Raw genomic sequence first — 20,421 nt, forward strand, 5'->3', positions numbered from 1 at the left:
CATTTTCAGAACTATTCCAATCTACGAAAGGTAAATGGCATACCTGTCCCCACACACACAGGTGTAAGTACAGACCAGCCTTGTCTTCATGAATGGAAAAATGTTACTGTGTGGTAAATGCTCCTGCCCCCCCCCCTCGCCCTCCACTCTAATATGCTAAAATCCTAGTGTGGGCAAAGCCCAAACTTGGCAGTTGTGTTAAACACAACTGTGTGGTCTCCAAACATACATGTTCTCACACACATTCTGACACACCCCCACAGAGCTCATCTCACCCCCTTACAGCCCCTCATAACTGAGTCAAAACACAAAGCATAAATGTTACATTGTTAGCAAAATCCTGGTACATTTACATAAATGACATTAATGTACAGTTAACAGACAATATTACAGCAATAAAACTGCACCTATGCTTTTGTACAGATAGTTGGAGCAGCTCTTTGAAGTATTTTCCAGTCTATGGCCTTTCTGAGGTTTCTTTCAGTGATAAAGCTGGAACAGCCTCTGGCTTGCTAAGAATAACTGGTGCTCCCAGCCAATTTCCAACTGAGTCTAAAGACTTACTTATGGGTCCCTGACTTGCCAAGCACACTCGTGTCATGCAATCCGGTGGGAGCCTCGGGTTTTGACCAATTAGCTGGAGATGCTGCAATCTGCCCTTCTTTTCAGCTGAGCCTGAGTCTTCTCGCCTCAGTGTGTTTAGCATTTCATTGTTCAGCTCTCCAAGAAATACTAACTGGACATTGAAAGCTTCCCCCCCCCCCCCCCCGAAGCATTTTAGCTAACGCTTTCAGTATGTTAACAGACCAGCGGGGAATGGTTGTAGGGGGTGTTTTATAGCTAATGGTGACATTCACTCATCCTGCTACCACCTTACATCTTTGTTTCTAAGGCCTGTGCTTGTATTTTTTTTAAAAAGTTTGATAGCTTATGAAGGGCAGAAACTTCTAAGAAAATATGGTGAAGCTTAGGTGCTAGGGTTGAAGTATCTAATTTTAAGTATTGCAAGCTCAATGTTTCCTAGACACAGAGTGCAAAGGTGAACTAATGTGTGCAAGCATGATGCAGTATACCTTTCCCTCCCCTCCCCTGGGTACTAGTAGATATCCCCATTACTTCCATCTCCACAGCTGTAGAGAGAACTAACTTGCCTAAGGCCACAAGTTTGTGTCAGAGCCAGCATTAGGAGTCAGGCCTTCCTCTCATCCATGTTTCTCTACACCAGGCCACCCCCAGCATCAAGGAATAATGAGCTGTACATTTCTGCTTGGCTTTGGCTTTAAGGGAGTCCAGGTGGTACACACAATACAGCACTAGGTTTTACTGCACCTCCTGCCACAGCATTTTTGAAAAGCGCCTCCTCTTATTGCATCAGTCCCTAATCACACAGGAGTGCTCCATGTGCCATTCCCAGACAGTTAAAGATAGGATGACTTGGACACTACAAGACATTTGATCAAACCTTTACAGTGTAAATAGGGTAGGCTATTTTCTTTCCAGTTGGCCACCACTGAACACAGACCAGTAGATCAAAACTTGGCTAAACTCTCCAAAGTAGGTGCTACTGAAAAAAGATAATTCTAGAGGCCTATTTTAGTCTCTCACACTTGGCACCTTAAGACGTACCTTCTCTCAGCCTTATGGGTTACAAAGAATTTATGGGAAATAACGCTAGAGTCTTTTGCCATGTGTAAAACTGGTTATCGCTACAGTGGTAGTCTGTGTCCTAACTACTACACACGTTTAGTCAGGTGACTGAATGCTCAGAAGTTCATGGGATTAAAAGACTATCAACCCTTGTATATACACACCAGTGGTGCTTTTAAATCAACCTGATGGGGTTTGTAAATAGATGGTTTAGATTAGCACGTTAGAGACACCCCCAGTGTTAGGCCTCACTCCGCTGCATCCACAATCTGTTTCCCTAGCAGCTTTCACCTTGTGCTTATGAAAATGGCAGCTTAGATCTGCTCTTTGGGCCAGGTTCTTCAGTTGCTGCATTAGTTTTTCCTGTTGGTGCTGTCCTGGTGTAGCTCTGGTGCTGTGTAGCACAGAAGAAAAGACACCTCCTCGCCTTTGTCATTAGATTTGTTGCAGCTCCCCAGAGAAATCACTGCCCTAAGGGCGTCAGCTTGTGGGGACTTTCAGCATGAGCCAGTGGTTCCATAAGACAGACCTGGAAGCCCCGGCTGGATAAGGTCCCATGCCAGTGTGATGTCCCTGCCTCACACTCTTGAGGTGATGTAAATAGAATGCAGTCGACTGGCCAATGTCATCTGCAGGTCCCGCAGAGGGTCCAGACCCTGCACCTTGCTGTTCCTGCCATAGATGAGCTGTCGAAACGAGTCCTGTTCCAGCAGAGAGGTCATGTGTTTGAGGAAGAAGCCCTTGCAGAACGAGGCCAGTTCAGGTGCACTGTGAATCTGTAAAACAGAACAGGAGTCAGTCACCTTCTCTGTGAGCCCTACAGATTAAAGCACATTTTCACAGCGGCCACTGCTAAGCCCTTTCCCTCTGACAGCTTCATTGGGAAGGATGCCTGCAAAATGAAGGACTGTTAGGGGAAAAAGGGTATGTACGTAATGATGTCGTTGGCAAATGCTAATGGAAAGGACACTGGTGCTATGAATGAGGCTCTTTTCTCCCCGTGTGCGGGCGTGCAGCCAGAGAGGTTCATTTTCCAGATGATAAAGTAAATTTTTTATTTCTAATCCTCTGATCTCCTGCTGTTACCTGAGCCACAGTACAGTGGCCCTTCAAGGAAAAGAGCAGCTGGCTGATGGAATGGCCAATATACCTGTTTTGTGTGAGCCTGGAGTCTATGTGTCGCATCATGACACAACAAAGGAATCTTGCCAGCTGGTATGTAATGTGAGTAGCCATGGAAATATGGCGTATATGATCCAATGTGCATGCCTAGACCAAAGCGCAGAATGAGATGGGGAAGAGCCAATCTAATACCATGCCTGTGAGTGCCTCAGATTGTCTCATTGGCTCTTAGCTCCTAAATAGTCTCCTTTGGTTCTCCCAGTAATTAATTACCTAGTTACATCCACTTCAGCATCATCAGAGAAGACACAACTACGATGGCGGAAAAACAATGAATTTTATGCCCAACATTTAGAAACTCCCAAAGGTTTTGGGGTTGTTAATAGAAATAGAATTTGTTATGAAAGTTTCATAAGGAATTCAATTCCCCCCCGTCCCTAAATGGAATAGTTTCCCCTTGGCTGTTGGGAATCCAAACACAGCAGCCTTGGGCAAGTGCATGAGATTCCAACCTTGAAACTGTGTAGTGACACTAGACTGACATAATGCAAAAAAGTTTACATCAGAAAATATTTAAACGTGCTATTTTAATTTTACTTCCTGTTATCTTTAGCAGCGTGCTCCTGCCTCTCTACTACATCCCACACTCCTGGTGACTTCCAGGAATGCTGAACTGCTCCTCTGTGTTCCTAGTGGTAACACATGTTGGGTCATTTATATTAAATTACAGACTGGATACAAACTCTAATTTTGCAAGCAAATTTAGTGCAGAATTGGCCCAACCAGAGCATGCCTGCATATCATGCACCCTGATTCTTGTCCAAAATACCACATAGCAGGAAGCATGTGAAGTGCCTGTGTTCCTAGACATTTGTGGGGTCTAAACAAGACAGTGCAGCCTTTACCTTTGCGTATTTATAGATGTTAACAGAGCTCTCCATGCTGATGGTCTGGGCACATAAGATTTCACAGTGTCGTTGGAGGCCATCCAATTGAAACAGGCTGGCGGCAGACAGCAGCTATTGGGACAAGATAGACGCTTTTCAAAGTCAAACTACATTCCTTCCTCAAGGGATCTTCTAGCTCCTTCTCTTGAGCGCTAGCCCTCCTGTGAGAGCAGAAAGGCCAATAAAGAAGAATACACTAGCAACCTCTTTTCATTATTCAGAGTATAGCACTGAATGAAGGTAGCAAGCGCCTTCCTGCATTCTTGAATTTGTGTACCTTCTGGTTTTCAGAGGGAATGAACAGAGAAGGTAATCATTAAGTGATCCATTCCCAGCTTCTGGCAAACAGCCATTGGTGGACCTATTCTCCACGAATTTATCTAGTTCTTTTTTGAACCCTGTTATAGTCTTGGCCTTCTCATCATCCTCTGGCAAAGAGCTCCACCAGTTGACTGTGCATTGTATGAAGGAATACATCCTTTTGTTTGTTTTAAACCTGCTGCCTGTTAATTTAATTTAGTGGCCCCTAGTTCTTGTGTTATGAGAAGGAGTAAATAACACTTTCTCCACACCTGTCATGATTTTATAGACCTCTATCCCCCCCTTAGTCATCTTTATTCCAAGCTGGAAAGTCCCAGTCTTATTCATCTCTCCTCATACGGAAGCTGTTCCATGCCCCTAATCATTTTGTTACTCCTTTCTGAACGTTTTTCTAATATATCTTTTTTGAGATGGGGCAACTATATCTACACGCAGATCCCCTTGTTCTGCATAAGCCATCTGAAGTAGTAATTGCTTCCTGTTTCGATGACACAAACTTCCTGAGACCCCAAAACACATCTCATCTTCCACAATTCCTTATTTTCTCCTAAAAGGATACTAGGGGTTTTAACACTTCTCTGTGTGCATAAAGCAGCCACATGAGACGTCCCATAAAAACACTGCTAGCTGCTCTCATCTTCCCCAGCAGTCACGTCAAGCAGTATTGACTATGTGCTTTGAAAGCATCACCTCCTTTCAAAGCTCCAGCTTCTTTTGGCTTCCACGACCCATCACCCCTGACTGCATTTGGAAGAAAAAGTTCTCACCTCTAGGATATCAGTTGTGGGAATTTCCATAGATTCTGTTCCTCCATAATATAAATACTGCATCAGCATCTGAAATAGGAAAAAAGCCAAGCCTGAAGCTGTTGTCAGTCAGTACAGAGAGGAATTTGAACACCCATGCTGCCTTAGGAAGCAAACAGAAATCGCAGCTCCAGCTTCCCATGGGTCTTGATAACAGCTTTGACATTTTCTAATGGCCTGGCTGTGCTGCTTTCCAATGTTCTTTTCTTTCTCCAGCTTTGAAGGGGGCCACATCAAGGAATTTAGGCCAAGGGTGACAGTGTGTCTCTGAGCAACCGCAAGGCCCCTGTAAAAACTCCACAGGGGTCCTGTTTTTTGTAAAGCTTTGCAGGCTAGCCACACCCAGGAGCTGACAGGCAGCAAAATTGGTGGCAGGCTAGCTTAGTGCATGTGCACAGTACAGCCTGCCAGATGGTGACACACTGCCCTCCCCCGAGAGCTTCCAATAAGCCTCCCCATACCCCAAGTCTTTCAGCTGGAGGATTTGGGGCAGGGAAATAAAGGGGTTGTTTGGCTGAGGAGACAGGCATGGGCAGCCTTTCCTCTCACCCTCCCATGCTCACCTCCCTACTGTTCCAAAACCACTCTCCTGCCACTTCCCCATGCCTATTATCAGGGAACTGATTTTTCACTCGAAAACCAAGGTCATCCCATTTACTACTATTTATATTGCAGTAGTGCCAAGCAGCTGCAGCCAGGGGCTCATCGTTCTAGAAAAACCTGATCCCTATTCCTGCTGCTGAACAGAACCCAGGTCTCTTGAATCTCAGTCTAGTGCAGTGGTTCCCAAACTGGGGTGTTCGTGAAATGTTACAGGGGCGTGTGGGGAAAAAAATCCCTAATGGCAGACAGAGCTGTCCCTAGGAATCCTGGGCAGCACAGGGCCAGCAGCCCGGAGCCCCTGGACTTCCAAGAGCTAAGCAGATCAAAGCAAGTCTATCTATCACACTGAGGAGATTAAAACTTCAAGACTCCTTATAAGCAATGGAAAGGGAGGTGGATATTTTTTGCTGTTTTTAAAATTAAATAGGCAGCTAGTATTGTTTTATAAATTATTATGAAGAACAAGTTTAAGCTTTTTTGTAACGTGCGCTGTTTGCTTGGACTGCTCAAGACCTAAATGCTTGTGTAGGAGGAACTCTTTGAGTTGGCTTCTTAAATACCTTCATGCTGTTTCACATCTGATACTCCTTGATGAAATATAGGAGCCTTGTCTTATATAACAGGCTTATTCAAAATGATACAAGCTACAAAAGTGAGATATTGGAAGAGCATTGCTGTTTTCATAATGTAATGAAAATATAAAAATTGTATGACATGCTTATTACACACTATTATTAATATTTATCATTACAATATTTTAAAGATCACTGCTTTTATAATTTTTACTCAGGTAAAGGAGAAAATCTCTGTAAGTACTCATTTTTAGGAGGGGGTTCATGAGACTTGACATTTTAGTGAAAGGGATTCACAGGTTGTTAAAATTTAGGAACCACCGATCTAGTGCTTTATCCACTAGGCAAAACTCTCTCCCCTAAACAGTGAAAATGACACCACTTTTAGTAGGTAATCTCGTGTCCTCTAAATGTGCCCCAAAGTCTCCCCACACATCTCCTCCGTCTCTACTTCGTTAAAAGGCCACCTTTAATGGTCATTTCTTACGGCTTTCAGTGTATTACTTTGTCCAGAAAGGCAAAATCCTCTCCCTGCCCCCTTTGACACTGCAAACACCACACCTGAAAATCATGCCTTGAAGTTTCCTGAATCACAAAAGCCCATTGATCAAAGATATTCTTCATACTATGTTAAGGAGATGTGCCTTAATACTCTCAACTTTATTCTCTTCAGGTAATGGGCCTGAGCTGCACAGCTTGGATACAGACATTGCAATTGCTTTTCAATTCAAATACAAAACATAGGAAACCCTCTTGGGATAGAGCAGTAGGGATGTTTCTGTGCTCAAATTATTCCCACTGGATGCAGAGATACCATGTGGTGATGACCATAGAGAGAAATTGTGAGGGAGAAAGCCAAGATGAGTGCTAAACACTTTAGTGAACAGTTACAGACTTTCAGCTGTTCTGCACTTTAGGATTCCTCTATTCTGCACATTTCCTTCCTAATTTGAAATGCAGATCTGGAAAGCTGGAACAATGCCTGACTATTGGATTTCACTGACTTGCCTTTTTTTTTTTTTTTTTTAAACCTACCCTCTTTTCATCATGAATGAACCTCCCTCAGGTCACTTAAATATGGAAACATCAACAAAAGTAAAAGTGGAATTCTCAGCGTCAAGTCTTTAAAGAGAGCCCCATTGACTTCTGATAGTCTGATTTGAATTAATGTGAAGCCTGGCAGTTCTCCGGCTCTAACCAGGCTTATTTTTTTGCTTAACGCAGCATGAAAATTCTGCCTGGGAACTTCCAGAACTACAAAAAAGTAGTCAATAAAAGACCTCATTTGTCCTCCTTTATGAAGGAGATCAGCTGCATTAAAAACAAAAAATCCAATCCTATTATTTTCAGAGCTAGGCCCAAGCTGACAAGTTTGGATGCAGATCAGAACACACCTAAAAAACCTGAATTGGTGTAATTGCTGGTGTTATCGTTTTATCTCTGGCATTAGAACTTGTAGCTTTTGCTTCACAGTAAGTACTGGAGGAGACAAACAGTGCTAATGGTAAGGATGCACATAATTTACATACCTTGAAAATATTGTATTTCATATCACTAATTTCAACAGTCTTACTGCCTTGGCTGTCTAGTTCTGTTTTATTGGTCATCAGGGTCTTAAACCTGAGAAAATGGAGACAGAAGTTTGCATAACAGATTCCTGCATTTTTGCCACTCTGCATCATCTTTGCTTGGATTAGTTGTCAGTAAGCAAAGGGGAACTGGAGAATCTTGGTCCTAATGTATTTGCATTTATACTTTATATTTTCCAAAACAATCAATCAATACGTTTCCATCATCTTTAACAGCAACTAAACTGTAAACGTCTGACAGCAAAATCTGTAAACTCTCCAGCACTGAATTCACTCCCATGTTACTCCAGTTTTAAGGTGCTCTAATTGCACTGAAATCAGTGGCATTAGATTCACATAAAACTGGAGTGAAACAGAGCTGAATAAAATCCTGAGAATTGTACATTGCATTAATATTAGTTTTAAAAGCAAATAGTTGATCCTATAATAGAATCAACTGAACAATATCTCCATCTGAGGAGCAAGGACAAAATATATTGGGGATTCAGTGTATTTTGTGTGTGTTGGGGTTTTTTTTTGTTTTTTTTAATAAAAAGTACACAGTGCTAAAGAGCCACATTCTTTACCTCCCTCACTCCCCTTTGCTCCTGGGGTGCAAAAGAGGACAGAATCTGGCCTTAACACTTTTGCTGAGGACTTCGCTGGGGTGAGGCAGGCTCCAGTAAGTACAGAGCTAGAATAGTGGCTCCTACGCTATCCTTCCCTCGGCCTTGAATGCAGTGGGGGGTGAGAGGCAAGGAGGGGTGGGAAGGAAGTAGCCAGAGCAAGCTGCACTCCAGCTGCACTCAGCTGTTGAACAGTTCCTTAGAAAACATTAACCGCTAGTGCATGTCAGAGCAGCCCCCTTGTTGTTCTAACCTGCAATGGGAGTGAGTCTAAAATCAGGCCTTACCCCACTCTAATGGTCTGAGTGTAGGCAAAGAATCTGGCTCTAAAAGTTTTGCGGCTTGGTCATGTAAACTCAGTGAGTAGCCTTTACTCATGCCAGTAGCCTCATTGAGACTATTGATGATTAAGGGCTGCCCGTCTGGGTAAGGAATTACGGGCCCCTGTCCTCCATTACTAATCTCCATTTAGCACAAATAACACAGCTGCAGTTACTAGGTGTAGTTCATGGAGGCTGACGCACCTGTTGGAAGCAGTCACCAGCAGGACTTTGTGTGCATAAAACAGCTTTCCTTCCACTAGAAAAGTTACATCAGACATTTCTTTATTGTTTAGAAAGTGAGGATCTGTTGGAAAAAAGATGGGGGGCGGGTTTTAAAACACTGCAGCATGGCAAAGAGAAGAAGCAAAACCTCCATGGAAACTGAGATAAAGCTGAGTATCTCACCAAGCCGGGCTGGCAACGTCTTTTGTATTTCAGGAATGTTGGGTATAGGACTGCTGCCATAGCAGTGGGTGAAGATGGTTGCAAGCAGCTGGTTGATAGAATCATTCTGTAAGGAAGAAGGAATTTATATCATTAGTGCTGAAAAGTACGCTCCACAGGCTGTAATGGTTTGCTTGCTGCTTATATAATAAGAATGGTCCTGTGCTGCTTTTACTGTTTTTAAGGACTACTCTGTCTATAAGGACTCTGAGTAGAAGGGCCAACTCAAGACCTATGCAGAGGGATGAATTTCACCACAAAAATATTCTCAGCAAGTTTATGGTACACACGTCAAGGAAAAAAAATTAATTTGAGAGCTTAATCTTGACACAGCAAAGCTCTCCAAACTTCTACACAACAAAGTCCACAGTATGGCTTACCAGGAAACTCTGTTCCTAATGGATCAGATTGTTGTGCTGCACTGCACTATTTTAAAGTTCAAATTTTGCATTAGTTTTTAACCAGCCACTCCCTCTCCCTGCTATGTGCAGGGAGAGTACAACGATATAGGACTTGATCTTACTCCCACTGAAATCAATGCAAAAACTACCATTGAATTCAATGGAAGCACAGTCAGGCCAACTTTCAAAAGAAAGAAAAAAAGATTGCTATTAGCTGTTAGTGAATAATAATGTTCAGAAAATTCCAGGAAGGTAGATGAGATGCTACTGACAGCCTCAGTTCCCCAGTACTTTGCAGGTAATCTCTTTCATTACTGTAAATGCACTCAGTTCCAAAAGCAAATCATTGACGTGGGGTTTATACAAGGATTTCCATTAGAATGAACATCTTTGACATGGAGGAAGCAAGTATTGGATCCCGTCTCACTTGAGCCCAGGTACTGCAATATTACATGAGCTTGGGTAAACATAGCCATGGCTGTCTGTACATCCATAATTCATTGGGACCCTGACAATAGTACAAACAATAACCAAATAATTGTGAAACACCCGGCTCAAAGGATTTGAACTTCATATTGTTAAAAAATGAATGATTACTTTGCTGGTTTTGAGGATATCAAACATTAGCTGTAGCCCTTCGTTAACCAGCTCTTCGTTATAGTCCTCCTCCTTAATAGTGACAAACTCCCTTAAGAGGTTCTGCACAACTGAATAGCGAGACTGGTAGAAGGTTGTTCTTAATGACTCAATCCACACATGAAGCTTCCACGGGATTCCTGTAACCAGACACAAGGGAAAGTGAGGGGCTGAAATAGCAGGCAAGAGGATATTCCCTCTCTTGTTGTAGTCAGCAGCAGCATTTAAGTCAGTATTTTTATTTTGAAAGTGCTTTACACAACTAATTTGCCCTCCCAGCACACCTGGGAAGCAACTGTACCACAATCTCCATTTTAAAAGTGAGGAAACTGAGTCATAAGAAAGTGAAGTGACTTGCCCATGGTCACAGAGAAAATCAGTGTCAGGACTAAAGATTAGAACTCAGGAGTTCCTGGGTTCTTGCCAATGCACTGTTTTTCTCTGCAAGCATAGTGCAGCAATCTAAAATTCCGCAGGTTAGCTGCACCATTACTGCATAGGGAATAACCAATCTTATATAAACCCATTGTGATTGCTATAATTCAGATTGCTTGTTCTGATGAGCTATCTTATCTAGAGATGCACATTTCAAAGTCTTCAGTCGACTACATACAGGTGTGAGAAGAGGTGCACTCTGGGTCCTCAAATCCTATGCCTGGGCATTGTCTGTCTCTGGTTTTGAGAGCTCAACTTGAAACACTTCAGAGGACCCTGCGTTTTCAGATGTGCTGAGCACTCACAACTCCAATTGACTTCATATGGAGTGGAGTGATGGGCTCAGCTGCTCTGATCCTCAGGTCCCAGGCTGTTCCAGAAATTGGGACATCCCAAATCAGTAGGCCCTTTTGAATATGCAGCTGAGTGATCAGTAAACAGTTTGATGTCATTTTCTATTTAAATTAGAGACCACCCTAAGATCCTTTCAATGTGTGTCAGGTCTGAATTTGACGGTGCAGGCCCTTCTCCTAGTGACCTGTAATTCCTGCTCTCGCAGAGATAGGTTATTAGGTTCTAGCTACTTTGAACCTGCCTTACCGAGTACCCTGAGCTCCATGGTGATGTCCACGTAGCCATGCTCAGCACTGTAATACATAGCCTCCTGCAAGGCCTTCATCCTGGTTTTACACAGCCTGACCTGCCCCTCATTGGAGCTGTCCTGGCTGGTGGTGTCACTCTCTACTCCCTCAGCTAAAATCTCCTCCAGTGAAAGAACATCTCCCTTCGACTGCTGGGGCTGGGTCAGGAGCTTGCGTAGCACGTTTCTGTGGAGGAAAAAGAAGAGGAATTGCTCTTTAATAAATGAAAGGCCCACAAACCAGACAGGCCAGGCAGGGTGATTTGGACCCAGAAGTCCTGGAAGCCTGACTTAGTGACTCATTTCTTTCCAGAGATGAACCCTTCCTCCAGCGGTGCTGGAACAATTTTTATAGTGGGGGTGCTGAGAGCCAGTGAAAACTGTAAACCCTGTATATAATGGAAACCACTTCAAGCCAGGGAGTGCTGTAGCACCCCCCACCCTCCTAGTTCCAGCACCTATGCCTTCCTCCTCCCCTCAGAAATGGAGCTGGGTTCCTCTAATGATTGGGTCTTCAAACATTATTATGGCAGTTTAGTCAGGACTGATTTTATCAAATCCCACCAGTGTTTGCTTTGTGTGGCTGGCAGACCAGCAATCACTGGCAATGGCTTGCCTCTGTCTAACACCCAAGGGTCCCCTTTAGAATGCCTGGGTCCTTGCTTTTCCTACAGATGCGAGAAGCCTTAAGGGACAGATGTTGGCTATCCAAGACAATCAAGCGCACATAAGATGTTGTGCTGAATTGCCACTAGCTGGCGCTCTCAGTGCATAAAGAACTGGATTTTACTCTTTCTGCATGAATTGATACTACATAATCTCATGCCTTCTAATCACCCTCCCACAAAAATCATCCAGAAATAGGAGGCTTAACTTCATAATTTGCACAGTAAGAACATGTTATAGAAAGAAGACTCTTACTGTGGCGCAATTAACCCATCAGGTGCTTTACCATAAGACATTGCACAAGCAAGGATGTTAACACTGAAAAGATAAGGTGCAACATTTCACATGCTCTTGAATCATGGAAAGTAGCACTAGGAAAATGTTTGCCAGTATAACTACATCACTGTAGTTCCTGGGGAGCCAAGCCTTAACGCAGATACACTGCACCAATATAAAGTGGGGTTTACATTGTTGTGATTCAATCTGGTAAGTTTCCAGCATGTGCTGCATTGATATAAACCCAGTTGTATGCTGCTGCAATACATCTAGGTTAAGGGTTTGGAATTGGTATCTATATCAATGTGGTTACACCAATGCTAATTTCTCTGATGGAAACTGGGCTAGAATGATTTCCGGATCAGTTTACAGATAATAAAATGGTATTTCTAAATACCAACCCTGCAAACACAGCCTGGGAGGGAAGAGCCAAACTGTGTTTTTTTCTGATTCACACATCATCTTTATTAAAGTTTCGGCAGACCTAATTCTGCCTCAGGTTACACCTCGGCAACCCCAATGCCATTAAATTCTGCCTCCAGTATACACATGCAACCCACATCTTCGGAATTGTGCCCTGCGGTTGGAACCTAACAATTCTGATGTTGCTGTCTGACCCAGAAACAAATCCAGCTCCTTCTCTCCTAGCTGTGGTGGCTCTGCAGTGCTGCTAACAGGTGTGAAAAAAGCAGGAGAAACTTATTTGCTGACTTTAGTGACTAAAATATAGATCTGCAAACCCAGAGGGATTGCATCTGTTGAATAAGAAGGTGCCAGTTTTACACACTTATTTTGGGAATAGAACCACTTAAAGTGATAATTACTTTACAATCTGGGGGCTGCATTTCAAAAGTAAATGCAGGGTCTGGTCACGCTAGAGTCACAATAATGTAGTGAGTCTACTGCATTAAAACATGGCTATTGCCAGGAGGGTTCTAGCAACACTTCCTAGACCAGTGTGGATAGGGATTTTTGGTCTGGGAACTGTGGCGTAAGGCCACGATACAGCCTGTGTGCGATAGGGGTAGCCTACAACATTGTTCTCAGGCAAGAGACCTCAGTGAATCTGTACAACAATTGTGTGCGACTCCCCGCACTGAAAGGGTCTTCAGTTTAAGGTTGATCTTGAACAGAGGTTTACCTGTGCCCATGTGCAGCTGAGTGACTAAAGCAGTTCATGTCTTCGTGAAGCGATGAGGACATCCCATTGACTTCCAGCATACTCAGGAGGGGGTCTGCGCCCCTGCTCAGTAACAAACTGACCAGCTCATAGTTCCCTAAGAATTGGCAGAAAAGTAACAATTCCATTTTCCAGCATCCTTTAAAAGCCATAGAGTACTTGTCCTGAGCATTTCTATAATACCCCACAAGCGTTAATTAGGCCTCACAACACCCCTGAGAGGGAGACAAATATTACCACCCCCATTTTACAGATGGAGGAAACAGACACAGAGAGGCTAAGTTGCCCAGTGCCACACAACTAGTTAGAGGTGGAGCTCAGAAGAGAACCCAGGAGTTCTGGCACCCAGTCCTGTATTATACTTGAAGCACAGGCACATCTTTATATATAAATGGGGCGGGGGGAGAAGAGGTATTTTTTACTATTTTTTTAAAAAGTACCATTTCCCTCATGTTTTTCAACATCTTGAAGTCAAACTACGCTACAAGCAGATGTACATGTATCTGGCTTCAATAGGGCCAGATTCTCAGCTGTCAGCTCCTGCTGAGTATAGCTAAAAGGGCGTCCAACAGAGAATCTGGGGGCTGCTCTAAACTGTGCGAGCTGGCTATGGCCCCCCAAGGGGTCATCCAGCAGCTGTGGATAACTGGAGCAACATGCATTCCAGCCACCCTCCACCCCACTGCCAGAGGCTGCAGGGAGCGGTGGTGGGAGAGCCAGCTACAAAAGCTTTGGGGACGACCTTCTGCTCCCTTTATGCCATTGGGATGACACAAAAAGAACAAACCAGAGAATCCATCCCATAATAATCAGGCTTCAAATGATGGAGAAAGAACAGAGGGAAACCAAAATGGTAGGCTGCAGGTGATGGAGAAGAATAATGATCTTTGGGCTGACACAGGTAAGTCCTTACATGCCATGTAAACCCCTGATGTGGCACCTTCTTGGAGAACAGGCCCAAAATTTTGTTCCTTTTTTAAACAAATGAGATAAAACACAGATCTTTGTACAAACTAAGATGTTTTTTCCCAGTGTGACTCGGGCTGATGAAAGATGCTAGTCTGACAGCCATAGAGGCTGTTTAGCGCCAGGAGAGGCAGAGGCTGGACAGTGGCAGCCTAACTTTCCCAATGCTGCCCCATGAAAGCACACTGCAGTGCCACTCAGCACTTGGCTTCCCTGCTGAGACTGTTGGCAGGAAGTGATAATTAGTGGCAGTGGTAAATGTGGACTGAGCTGATTTACAGCAACACATTTCAGGTTGGTCACCAAACAGCAGATGGTAACAACTCTCAGATACTGCTAACCTGGGCTAGGCTTCCACTAGTGATTTAGGCATGAAAAAAGTACTATATCTCATTACCTAACCCCTGACGCTACCTAGTTTGAAATTTTCATTGTATCTTTCATTGTTAATTGGCTTAAAGTACAATGCAAAATAAATCCCAATGTGTAACTAAAATCATAGAATATCAGGGTTGGAAGGACCTCAGTAGGTCATCTAGTCCAAGCCCCTGCTCAAAGCAGGACCAATCCCCAGGCAGATGTTTGCCCCAGATCCCTAAATGGCCCCCTTAAGGATTGAACTCACAACCCTGAGTTTAGTAGGCCAATGCTCAAACCACTGAGCTATTCCTTCCCGCAAGCTAAACATCTGACCCATAGCAATACTTCTGCCATAGTTTTCCCTTGATCTTGGGAGTGAAAATGTAACTGTCTTTGACTCACCTGCTGCCGAAGCCAGTTGAAGTGGGGTCTCAGCATAGTTGTCCTCACCGCTGTTAACTGCAGAGCCCTCAACATGGGCACCAGCATCCAAGAGCAGCTGCAAAAGACCATTCAGAGAAAAGAAGTTCAGAACAGAGCAATTCACAAAGACACAACAGAAGAGCCTGTGTGTTGGGACGGAAACCCATTAGGTCCTTGGCAAAGGGTGAAAAACACAAAGGGAGCTCAGCAAAAACTAAAGGAAAAATATCCATCGCAAGGCACACTTACCTCTCACCTGCATCTGTTTGTTGTTTGAGTCTGGGACTGAAGCCTAGGGACTCATGGCTAACATCTCTTTAGGGATTTATTTCTTTCTTCTCTCTTTCTTGTACTTTTTTTTGTTATAGTCAGTCTAGTTCTGGTGGAAGTTATCAGGTGGACAGGAGACTAAAGGCTCCTATTTATTGTATCCCAATGGGCACATTTTCATCTGTTCTCCAGCTTCAGAAGGGTTAGATGCTTCTGCAGTGTGGGAAGTCCCTGCCATTTGGTTACATGCTGTGCAAGAAGCAGACAAGATGGCTAAGGGAATTTGCCACAATAGGCCAAACTGCTCTGCTTCCCTGACTTGCCACCCACAAAGCCTAATCCTCATTTGGGGCACAAAACTGTGTCTTTACTTTGGCCAGGAGTTCACCAGCCCCAACCCTAGGGGAACTCTTTGCAAGCGGACTGGCGCTAATCCAGCAGTAATTGGCCATGAAGGAGTGGGGACAATATCCCTTTCAAAAATTTGAAATAGCAAAAAGTATCAAAGTCACATTGACACCATCAAGCGGAGTGGAGTCAACTGGCAGGAAACAGAGGTTACTTAGCTGTAACTGGAAGTTCTTTGAGATGTGTGGTCCCTAGCTCCATTTGACACGTGGTACATGTGTGTGTAAATTCTAACAAGCAGTGTCCATTGGCCTGTACAGGTGCAGTCATTCACCTTGGGCTTCAGACTGAGGACATAGGAGACAGTGTGGTCTAATGCCTCTCCAATTCCTTGTACCGCAAATCTAATAAGATCCAAAGCAGAGGGGATGGCGGGCAGATAGGGACCACACATCTCAAAGAATTTCCAGTTGCTGGTAAGTAACATCCATTTATTTTTCAAGTGTTGGTCCCCATCTGTATTCCACATGTGGGTGATTGACAAGCAGTACTCAGACTGGAGCGGGGGTGCAAGACAGATGCTTGAATTATTGCAGTTCCCTCTACTAGGCCTGCACTGGAGACTTAAACTAGCGTGTAGTGTTTAGTGAAGGTGTGAATGGAATTCTAGATTGCTGCTTGCATATGTCCAGTAATGGTATTTCGTGCACTGATTCTGTAGAGGCAGTTTGTGCCCTGGTGGAGTATGCTCTTACCTCGTCAGGTGGAGGGATGTGCACTAATTGGTAGCACATGATGATGCACCCAGAAATCCATTTAGAGATCCTGTGAGAGGGTGCAGCTTGTCCTTACAAACTCTAAACTATGGCAAGAAACAGCCTAGGATACTTTCTGATAGATTTAGTTCTCGACAGATAGAACGCCAAGGTGCATCTGATGTTGAGGGAACGCAGCTTCCTCTCCTCAACCGAGGTATGGGGTTTTGGGGGAAAAAACAGATAGATGGATAGCCTGGTTGACATGAAAATCTGAAATAACCTTGGGGAGGAATATAGGATGCTCATGAGCTTTACAGGTTTATGGCAGAAAAGAGCAACAGATGCTGCACTTCGCAGCAACATGCATCACAACCAAACAGTAGAGACAGTGTTGGTGATCATCACTCATGGTGAAGAAGCAAGGGCAGGAGACACAGTTCTTGAATGCTGGGACTCTGGGCATAGTGCCAGACCGTGGACAGGGAGTCCCCATTATAGGGGGTGGAAAGCCTAACTATACCAAAAGCTCTAACTATACGAATATAAACTATTTACAAACGTACTTAGAGAATAAGGATAAAAGCTGGAGAAATCCGTGGACACAGGGATTCTGATGCAGGCCATGTGGCGGTAAGAAGGAACTGGAGAGGTGATGGGCTGCACATGGCTCTTATGCATGAGGTGAACTGCTGTGCAAGTGCAGGCCAATGGACACTACTGGTTAGAATTGCCAGACTCGGGCACATGGTGCACATGCAGACCCTCACGGGAAATACATATGGGGAGCGGCACTTGAAGAACCACCCTTCATTTATAAGAATAACAAAGCAGATTTGGACATTCATATTTCCAGACAGGGGCAGACATCCCATTGACCATGCATAGCCACAGAAGGCAGCTAGTTGGGATTCTTCCTTCTGGGACAACCACTGCTCCTCTACTGGCCAGAGTCAGAATCATCCAGCTATATGTCATAAGCCTTATACTGCTGGTAGATGATGGAGAGTCTCCTTTTAATTCATGTGGCAAGAACCTGTGCTTTTGGGGCAGGAGGATCTGGGTTCTATTCATGCTGGTGCTACAGCATGCATTTCTGAGCAGCCATAGTATGCAGCACAATGACAATCACTGAGCCCTAGGTGGTCATCAATTTATTACGTCACTTGCATCGGGACAGACTGGAAGCATGATTGTGCCTGGGAATTTCACATTTACATTTTCAGCATAATATTGCTAGTGGAGGACAGTGATTTTTTTCTACCTACTGATTTATTTCTCCCTTGATGGAGAAGCTAGATCTGGGAAATCCAGTCATGGATATCAAGAAAGAGGCAATTCCACTGGGCTTTACTACGTTCAGAGAAAGCGGAGATAGGACTCTTTCAGTGATCATCATTGTAGGGAAGGTTTTGACATTAGATTTAGACGTTTAAATACTTAAAACATCTAAGTGAATAAACACTCGCTGCAGGCAACATAATACGGCCCAGAGGAGCAGAAGGCAAAGTTCAGTCCAAGCAGCCTTGTTGATGTAATTCTCAGCACTGTTTCCTGAGAGTATCATATGTATTATCTCACATGTAAATTAAAACTGTACAACCTTTGAAAAGCCAAAGAGTGCACTGGCAACTTGCCAAGGACATGAAGGATGAATCTAATTTGCATTAATATTTGCATACATTTGTAAAACCAAATATGAAACCCCCCCACATTAGCTTATAGTTGTGTCTTCCTTGAGAGCTGAATAGAAATTGCTTATTGCCTCACCAGCAGCAGAAAACCTCCTGTGGATCACTTTGGAACTCACCCTGAAGTTAGAGAGAGAGGGTGGGTACATTGGAGGGCTCCACAAGGCACCCCCGGCACCCAATTCTGCATGCCCTCTGTGTGAATTCAGCAGAAAGGCTGGCAATGAGCATGCACAGAGCTTGCAGGAAGGGAATCCAAATGTACCTAATGAGCGGCTCGAAGTAGCAGCACTCTCACTGATGATACATTCAGACCCTATTCTAGGAGAGTCACAGCTTTTAGGGCTGGAACATGCAACTTGCAGGGCATGCAAAGGGAGCACAGAGTGCTCTGCTTCTCTCAGGAGCGGGCTTTTAAGAAGGAATGGACAGGCAACTCGATTTTTGCACCTATAAAAAGTATTTGGGACCATAGCTAATGTTTTCAAGAAACATGCTGCCCAAGCACTCTGCCCATACTTTCACACACTCCCCTGAAAGCACCAGTTCACCAGACACCATAGTTAGTGGCCAATCCACATTGTTCTGAGTCCAGAAAAATACAAGGAATTAATATAGAAATAGTAACTAGAAAAAAGAATCAGAATTTGTAGGATGTTTCATTGTCAAAGCCTTTCCAGAGCTTAACGAATCAACCCCCAAAGCACTCTCTAAGGCAAGTCACATTCCCCTCATTTTACAGGTACATGGATAAGCAGTGATTTTAAAAAGACTTGTAGACCAAAGCCACAAAGGGAACCCGGGTCTGAGCTGGGTTTAAAAGCTAGGAGGTCCTGGCTCCCTGCCCTGTGCGCAGAGAAATATATCACCCTTCATTCTCAATGTATATTTTAAGGATTCGTGACAACTGTGTCTCCCTTCCCTTTGCTTACCTGAACTACGGAGATGTGTCCATGTAGAACAGCAAAGGTAAGTGCAGTCCAGTGCCGGCTGTCGGGATGGACTGAGGGGTATCGGGGATTGCTGCCAGGAACCTGGGAACATGAAAAGCTCAGTTATTGACCATTGCAGTCTCTGTCTCTCTCCCATATTCTTCAGACTCTACTGTAATTGGCATTTCGCTGGGGAATAACAACCCCTGGTGGTGACAGACTAACACCATTCAGAGCGTGCTGCCAGTGCTAATCCTTGTGATCTATCTTCTAGGCTTCTCTAATGTGCCTATTGATTTCCCTTAGTGGCTGCTCTTTCCAAAAGGAGACCTTATTTGCTCCCTATGTCAATCATTATTTCAGCCACCAAGCGCTCCAAGGGGCTTTGGACTTTATTTCTCCCAAAACCTTGAAACAATGAGCTCTGAAAGGAAGGCCCTTCCACGGATCTGGTGTACAAACTCCACAAACTGGAGCTTTTGGTTGCCGGGAGAGATTTCGTAACCAATCCAGCTTATTTACAAGTCAAAGATGAGCAGTTTTCCTGGGTCTGGCCCTTACTTACTGGTATATCCAAATTTGCTCCAGCATCAATCAGCATCTGGACCATGGCTTCGTCTCCAGCAGCACAGGCGTACATTAGTGGGGTCATACCCTTCAGGAAGAAAAGTCAGCAACAGTTAGACATGTCTAACAACAGAGAATCCATCTGCCAAAGGGGCCAATGGTACTGAGTCTGTACTGTATGTATCTACGTATATGTGCAGTGTGTGATGTACAATGTGTGTGTATGTGCATGGGAGATGTATATGCGTTTGCGATTTCTGCATGCTGTGGGAGAAATCAAGACATTAAAATAGGAATGTGACGTGTCCTACATCGAATAAATCACAGATGAGCTAGCAATAATTTTAAATGGGTTATTTAAAATCTTAATCTTTGCATTGAGCCATGTTTTAGAGGCAGCAGTAAAGGAACAGAGCTCCTTGCATCCTCCTGGGCCAGGGAAACTTAAGCAGAAATTAGAACAAACAAACAGAGGTGTTTTCTTGGCAAACATGGTCTCCACTGGTAAAACAATATTTGTTAAAGTATTTCAGCACTGACAGAACATTTCTACCCATAAAATCTCTCTCTCTCTCTCTCTTACTTTCTCTCTGTTTAAACAATGACCAGCCAGAGATTACTCATGAGCTAGACTGGCCCTATTTACAAACAAATCACTTCAAAAATAGCCAAGCCCAGGATGCTAATGGCCAAAATGCTTTCATGATGAAATAAATTGAAGCTCACATCTCAGGTTTTTTCACTTTTCATTCTCTGGGCTTTTTAAATGTTATTTGATTGAATTTTTCACAGGGGGCATCTCTGCACTAATCAAACAATAATTCAGCCTCATCCCCACACAAAGGGGCCTGAATCAAACCCTGGCTCCAAATGCCAGGTGTGGAGTTTGGATCCCA

General features: G+C 43.9%; 1 protein-coding gene and 1 long non-coding RNA gene across 2 annotated transcripts in view; one reads left to right on the plus strand and one right to left on the minus strand.

Moving 5' to 3' along the window:
• The window catches only part of LOC142046763 (uncharacterized), a 32,368-nt gene that overhangs the window by 7,706 nt on the left and 4,241 nt on the right, over window positions 1–20,421 (plus strand). The window lies entirely within an intron of this gene.
• ABTB2 (ankyrin repeat and BTB domain containing 2) overlaps window positions 316–20,421 on the minus strand; it is a 217,830-nt gene continuing 197,724 nt past the window's right edge. Inside the window, exons 6-17 of the mRNA XM_032770696.2 lie at window positions 19,524–19,613; window positions 18,959–19,060; window positions 14,942–15,038; window positions 13,175–13,310; window positions 11,052–11,278; window positions 9,978–10,156; window positions 8,941–9,046; window positions 8,737–8,839; window positions 7,548–7,638; window positions 4,805–4,873; window positions 3,675–3,788; window positions 316–2,423 (exon numbers count right to left, since the gene is read on the minus strand). Of these exons, the coding sequence (XP_032626587.1) occupies window positions 2,226–2,423; window positions 3,675–3,788; window positions 4,805–4,873; window positions 7,548–7,638; window positions 8,737–8,839; window positions 8,941–9,046; window positions 9,978–10,156; window positions 11,052–11,278; window positions 13,175–13,310; window positions 14,942–15,038; window positions 18,959–19,060; window positions 19,524–19,613 (1,512 nt within the window). The 3' untranslated portion in view covers window positions 316–2,225. The remainder of the gene's footprint in view (window positions 2,424–3,674; window positions 3,789–4,804; window positions 4,874–7,547; window positions 7,639–8,736; window positions 8,840–8,940; window positions 9,047–9,977; window positions 10,157–11,051; window positions 11,279–13,174; window positions 13,311–14,941; window positions 15,039–18,958; window positions 19,061–19,523; window positions 19,614–20,421) is intronic.

Source organism: Chelonoidis abingdonii, chromosome 4 (genome assembly GCF_003597395.2).
Source record: "Chelonoidis abingdonii isolate Lonesome George chromosome 4, CheloAbing_2.0, whole genome shotgun sequence".
In the NCBI taxonomy this organism is placed as follows: Eukaryota; Metazoa; Chordata; order Testudines; family Testudinidae; genus Chelonoidis; species Chelonoidis abingdonii.